This window comes from Mytilus galloprovincialis, chromosome 6 (assembly GCF_965363235.1).
Source record: "Mytilus galloprovincialis chromosome 6, xbMytGall1.hap1.1, whole genome shotgun sequence".
Taxonomy (NCBI): Eukaryota; Metazoa; Mollusca; class Bivalvia; order Mytilida; family Mytilidae; genus Mytilus; species Mytilus galloprovincialis.
This window is the reverse complement of record NC_134843.1, coordinates 14,709,391-14,716,496: the sequence shown is the minus strand read 5'-3', so window position 1 is coordinate 14,716,496 and position 7,106 is coordinate 14,709,391. Positions and strand designations below refer to the sequence as shown.

Here is a 7,106-nt window from a genome sequence, read left to right as displayed (position 1 = left end):
AACGTAACATCTACTAATAAACAGTATTAAATGAGATGGAACCTTCCAGACTATCAATTAAACCTTACAATCATATCATACATAAAATATAGTTGATATATTGTTTTACTGTATCTGAGAAACGGAACTTATTATGTAACTATAAAAAGTAAACCCACAAAAATACTGAACTCCGAGGAAAATTCAAGACGGAAAGTCCCTAATCAAAGGGCAAAATCAACCTTGATCACTGATCCATGAAATTAGGTTGAGGTCAGGTAAACCATGCATGACGGACATGAAGAACCCCATTAACATCATATAATTATCACATTACTCATAACAAACGAGAAAGTCGCATAACAAACAAATCAAGAAGTCGCCGAACCATACAAATAAGGTCAAGAACAATGGTCCACCTATGGTAGAAGAAAAACTTCGGAAAAGAAGGCATTTGCATACAAGGTCTTTTACCATCTGAAATATAAAAAGCTAAATACAAATAGTTGACGACAACGCCGGATTGTAATCCCTATATCTGACATTGATTTTCGTTGCCTTTTATAGATTCATGTATTAAATGAATTTAAAAAGGACTGGCGATAGTAATTTGATGTGCTTCTTTGAAAATTTCACATGAACTTCAGAAATGGACAAAAATCAAATAAATAAGCAAACAATAACAAATTAAAGAAAAAAGAAAAGGAAAGAAAAAAAAAGGAAAGGATAAGAACAAAGATACAAAAGATAGAATTTAGAAACAGGAAAAGATTTAGATGAATATGCAAAGTGTTTCTAATGTAACAGGATGTCAGTCGTTGAAGAGTACACTTCCTGTAAACGTATAAACCTGTCAACAACAGGACTCCCTAGTAAGTTAGCTGTAGGTCTTAGGTCAGACATGCAAGTAACTAAACACAAGCTGCATGATCACTAAATTGAAAAAAAAGGAAAATCAGAGATAAATGATAGACCTAAAAGTGAGTATATTATCAGTTTGTCTACATATAATATATGAATTTCCGAGTTAAAAAATGATTGATATTTCTGTTGATCAGCTGATTTTTTACAATATAAATATTATGAGAATTGTCTAATCGATTTAACGGATTGTATTTGTGTTTTTGTCTGATAGAATAGAGTGTTCTACAGCAAACCGGAAAATGACTCGATAAGGCCGGGATCAACGTCGGTTCTTTCATAATGACGTCGTTTTTTTTTTATCTGTCAGGGTAAAGTGGTAAATGCCGGGTTCAAATAATTGACGTCCCAAATCAGTGATATGCAGTTGTATGAAGAGCTCGGTATGGTGACATAGGGGAAGGGAAGGACGATGCATAACAAATCCGCTGTCTGTATAAGACACCGACATGATCACTGGCATAACTTATCTGGCAGAGGAAATTATAAGTTTGACTAAAGTTTAGTGGTAGACCAATGTAATAAGTTATGCTTATCAATATACATGAATCTTTAAACAATAGCAGAATAATAGTAAATTGAAAATTTGTTAACTCATTGTTGAAGGCCGTACGGTGACCTACAGTTGTTAATTTCTGTGTCATTTGGTCTCTTGTGGAGAATTGCCTCATTGGCAATCATAACACATCTTCTTTTTTTAAATTAAAAATTCATCGTTCAATAAACTTTGATTTCCTTTTACATCAATATGGAAGCTAGAAAAGAGGGACGAAAGATACCAAAGGGACAGTCAAACTCATAAATCTAAAACAAACTGACAACGCCATGGCTAAAAATGAAAAGACAAACAGAAAAACAATAGTACACATGACACATCATAGAAAACTAAAGAATAAACAACACGAACCCCACCGAAAACTAGGTAGTTTCACGAGAATTAGCTATATGAAGTATTAAGTATACACAACTAATGTCATAAATTCATAAAGAACATGTAGAAGATAATATCTTCAGTCAATTTTCTATAACTAAAACTCGTGTCTGTAAACCTAAAAATACCGTATAGCGGGCTATTTTCGCGGGGTGCAAATTTTCGCTTATTTTCGCTGATAGAACAAAATCGCCAAAATAAATTCCTCCAATTTAAAAGTGTACATACAAAGGTATTAATAAAAGTTTTGATTCCGCAAAAATAATAACCGACAAAATATTTCGTAAACCTTATTTAATGAAAAGCGCGAAATTTTACAACCGCGAAAATAACCCGCTATACGGTATATGAATTATGTTTTATTGGTTATAAAAGTATATGAATCTATAAAAAAAGGAGCTGTATTATGTTTGCCAATGCGACAACTTTCCGACTATGTGGTACGAGTTTTGCTCAATATTGACGGCTGCATTTGATCTTTGTTGCTATAAAAGGCACGAAATGATTAATATTCACTACCGTTTATTATTTAAATACAATACCGATGTCTCTAAGGAGAAGCAAAATATTTAAGCTTCAGTCAAGAAGAATGGTAATCGGGTGACATAGATACATGTAGGGACAAGAACATTCAAATGGAGTTCATATTGTAAACTAAACACATCAAATATTCTAAAACTAGCTAGATTCTACAAACATGATGATGATAAAACAGTATTATTAAATGATATTAGCAAATAAGCCCTAATATGGACAAATCAGCCTGTGATATACTGGTGTCGTTTTCCGATCGATATAAATCCGGAGTTAATATTGGTTTTCGGACAGGGCCAATGTAGCAATACACAGTTAGAAGTTTAGTTTCGCATTTTGGCCATGGAGATTTTTTTCAAATATGAAAGTTTTTGTACAATAAAATTGAGTTTTAGATAGATGAAGAGTAATAAAGCCTTCCATGTGGGTTTATATTAACATATAAATTGTTTTAGCATGTTTTATATGCCATTTTTCTGTTTGACAGTCCGTATTGTCCAATCCGTAGTGTTTTTAACAAAGATTTGACTCGAACTTTTCAATTCAATTTTTGGGGAAAACAAGCAGAAATGCATATGATTTTTGGCCTCTAGATAGATGATGTATATGGTTTCAGGAAAGGGAATGGTTTGAAATTCTCCTTTGGACCAAATTTTGGAGTCATTTTGAAATATTTTTTATCAATAAACGCAGATTGTTGCCATGGTTACACCAAAAAGATATTATATTTCACCATTATAACTATTGGAAATCTAATTTATGGAAGATTCTTTGTAAATTAAAATATACAAATGCATAACACAAATATTAAGCCTTATTTGTTGGATAGGACGGAAAAGAGGGTGGTTAGACATTAAAAGTGTCAATTTTAAATATATTTCCTATACGAAATACGGGGGTCAATACAGAAAAGGTCATAATGGCCCCCGTATTGGCCCATGTGCGAATACGGTTCACTTACGGTTTCAATTTTCTTACACCTAGTAAGCTTAAGGCGTATCGTTATGCATAAAATACATTTGTAATCATATTTTTGAATATAATATCATCAAAAGTTTAAAGAATGCTCAGTGTTTTGTAACTGTTTGAACGGAAATATTTCTTAGCCTTTCCAAGTACGACTTCCGATTATTTTTAGTTTCATTTCCGTTCATCAATCATCAGAACGCAGACGATTCTAGAAAAAGATTAGGTATATTGTCGTCTGATTTATTCCTCCCCTCTACTTTAGATTTGCTAGATAAAATGAATTGTAAGATTAAGTACTTGGACGAGAAATAAGAAATTACATCTGACAAAGTTGACGAAAACATCAATCGTGAATGCGAAAAGTCGAGTTCAAATATTAATTTCTGTATCGTCTTCAACTTCAAAGTAAGTTGCTTAAAAAATTTAATCAAAGTGTTCTGAATAACTGAATGTTCCTTTATTGGCCCTGTTATAGATTATCGATCAGCTGTATTGGCCTCTCCGGTCCAATATAGCTAGTCTCGAATCTATAACGGGTCCAATACATCTAATCTCGAATCTATAACGGGTCCAATACAGAAACAGCCAGTTTTTATTTGATATTGTCTTATGTCAATCTTTCTAAAGTAAGAGTGACTTTGCCATTAGACCAAGTGACTTGTAAATGACGGGAATATAACTTAATAGAAACGAACAGAAACATTGTTAGTGTAAATTCTAAATGTGAACAAATCAAACAAACGGAATGAGTGAAATATAACTTTCATATTCCTGACTTGTCAGAGGTAGTTTGGTGAGAAAATGATGGGAAAAACTTAGTTTTCTTAACCGTCTATGTGTCTAACAGTTGTGTAGAGTTGCGTTTTATAGACAATAGTGGTGAAAGTAATAAAACAAAACTACTGAACTCCGAGGGAAATTCAACGGATGGATATTAATTGTCATATTCCTGACTAAGTATACGCTTTTCCTTATGCAGAAAATGGTGGATCAAACCTGGTTATATAGCTAGCTGAACCTCTCACTTGTATAACCGTCGCATTAAATTCCCAAATTGACAACAATGTGTGAACAAAACAAACACACATGATAGGAAAGAATATCACAAATAGGGGTACAGCAATCAACAATGTGTAATAATCTTAATAACTATAAAAACAAACAAATATGTAATAAAGAGGTACTATCAGGCATATAGACAAAGTTACACATTAGCAAAAATGAAAGACAAGAATACACAATTTACAATAGCACAAACCCAACTACAAAAGCACATTTACAATTTAAAACATTTACAATAGTGCAACCCAACTACAAAAGCATAACACATATAAATAGTTCAATAATTATATGTTTCAGATGCCAAAATTATGGATTTCATACGTAAATAGTTAGCAGTAACAATTTGGATACCCGCTGGAAAAAATGTGGAAGAAACTTCGCATACTTTCAATGACGATATTTAAAACAATAACTGTACTTTTTATCGTCTGCTGTCTGGCAAACCTTTCTTCAAATTCTAGTCAACAATCAACACTTATGATCACATCAGATGACAAGAAGCCTTATACAAGAGTGTACATTGATAAAAGTACTGTTTCTCATATGGTGTCACCAAAAATTACGGATTCAGTTGTAGTTAAAAACAATACTACAACGGTTGTTATTAAAAACGAAACTACAAAAGTTCAAGTTAAAAACAATACTTTAAAATTTATAGTTGAAAACAATACTACAAGAGTTTTTGATTTAGTTAAAGACAATACTGTAAAAGTTCCACTTAAAAACAAAACTACAAAAGTTCCAGTTAAAAACAAAACTACAAAAGTTCCAGTTAAAGACTATACTACAAAAGTTCCAGTTAAAGACAATACTGTAAAAGTTCCAGTTAAAACCAAAACTACAAATGTTCCAGTTAAAGACAATACTGTACAAGTTCCAGTTAAAACCAAAACTACAAAAGTTCCAGTTAAAGACAATACTGTAAAAGTTCCAGTTAAAACCAAAACTACAAATGTTCCAGTTAAAGACAATACTGTAAAAGTTCCAGTTAAAACCAAAACTACAAAAGTTCCAGTTAAAGACAATACTGTAAAAGTTCCAGTTAAAGACAATACTGTAAGGAGTACTCAAATTTACGAGTATTCGTTTCCATACCTTCATGTTCCTGTGAACGTGTGTAAATCAAATGGTGCTAAGTCTGATCCTTTCTTGCTATTTGTGGTAAAATCTGATGTTAACCATATCGCCCATCGAATAGCAATACGGAATACTTGGGGAAATACGTCTAACCCTGGAATAAAACTGGTTTTCCTCGTAGGATATTCACCGTTGATGAAAGAATTTATACAAATGGAAAGTGACACATATAAAGACATTATTCAACAGAACTTTCTAGACGATTACCACAATAATACATTAAAAACGATAATGGGTTTTACATGGGTTGCTACCCATTGCAGTGGTGCAAAGTATATCTTTTTTGTAGATGATGACTATATTGTGAATACCAAATACATTTGGAATCATTTGCATACATTGTCTATTGCTGGAAAGCGCGGTGTATTCTTGGGATATGTCTGGAAAAATGCCAAACCTCACAGAAATGCTAATTCTAAATGGTTTATTTCAAAAGATGATTTTAAGGATAATGTTTTGCCACCATACGCCGGGGGTGGTTCGTTAGTATTAACCGTTGATACAATAAATAAACTGTTGAGTCAGTTCAAATTTATGAAGCCAATTTTTATAGATGACGTATACCTGGGTATTGCATGTAAAAAGTTAAAGATTTCTCTAATTCATGAATCAAGATTTAGTGTACGTTATCAACCAGATAAAATGAACCATTTATTTTCATCACATGGATTCAGATCTCCAATGCAATTAATTGAAGACTGGAAAAAGTTCCATATTAAATATGATATGGTAATATAGTGTCAATTACCTGTTCGGATGCCTACTTTAATAAATTGTTATGTAAAATCTTTGCGCATGATAGTAATGTTTTATTCTCTATATTTTTATTGATAAAGACAGTATCACAAACCAATATGTCATTATCCTTTTTCTCTGCAATTTTTTTTGCAATATGAATTGAATGAAAAATTAGGAAGTATATATACACGTAGCTGTTCGGTTGAATACATTCAATCTTTATACATAAATTAACGCAGATGACAAGGATGTGTGGCGTTCCAGCACTGTTACTTGCCATCATTGACCAATATTGTCGAGAATCAGGGCCTGTCCATGACATATATAAAAAATATAAGGCAGTTACTATTAGTAAAACAGCATGGGATCTTAGCTTTGGTTTGGAACGACGGTTTATATTTACACTTTGGGACGACCCAAAATTAAAAGATTTATATGCTACCAGTAAGTGTAATCCTAATCGTAGGTGTATGATAGTTGGAATTTGTTTTGTATAGACAACTGGAAGGTTCTTAATACTAAGTATGAAAGACATAATCACTATGATAGGCTGCTAGTCTAGATACCACATGTGAAGATAGTCAGTAAGGTAAAGTCGTTACACTGTGGCCTGTGGACTTATACGATATAAATTGGGTCAGTAAATTTAGTATGGGGTTTCAAGCTTCGCTAACATCCTACATGTAACTAATAAAATATATTAGTTCTTTAGTTTCATAAACTATCGTTCTTCTTGACATAAGATGGATTGTCATATTCGTTGCAATTTAGAATATATCATTGGAATTGTCCTACAATGTAAGATTATAACACCAATTAAATGTTTTAGATAGTC

The 7,106-nt window shown here is 32.4% G+C and overlaps 1 protein-coding gene across 1 annotated transcript; it reads left to right on the top strand.

The window, feature by feature from the left end:
• Window positions 1-779: 779 nt before the first annotated feature.
• LOC143079017 (beta-1,3-galactosyltransferase 1-like) lies at window positions 780-6,386 on the top strand. The gene is made up of 2 exons (XM_076254117.1): window positions 780-959; window positions 4,694-6,386. Exon 2 carries the CDS (start codon window positions 4,760-4,762, stop codon window positions 6,269-6,271), a length of 1,512 nt encoding a protein of 503 aa, XP_076110232.1. The 5' UTR covers window positions 780-959; window positions 4,694-4,759; the 3' UTR covers window positions 6,272-6,386.
• Window positions 6,387-7,106: the final 720 nt, after the last annotated feature.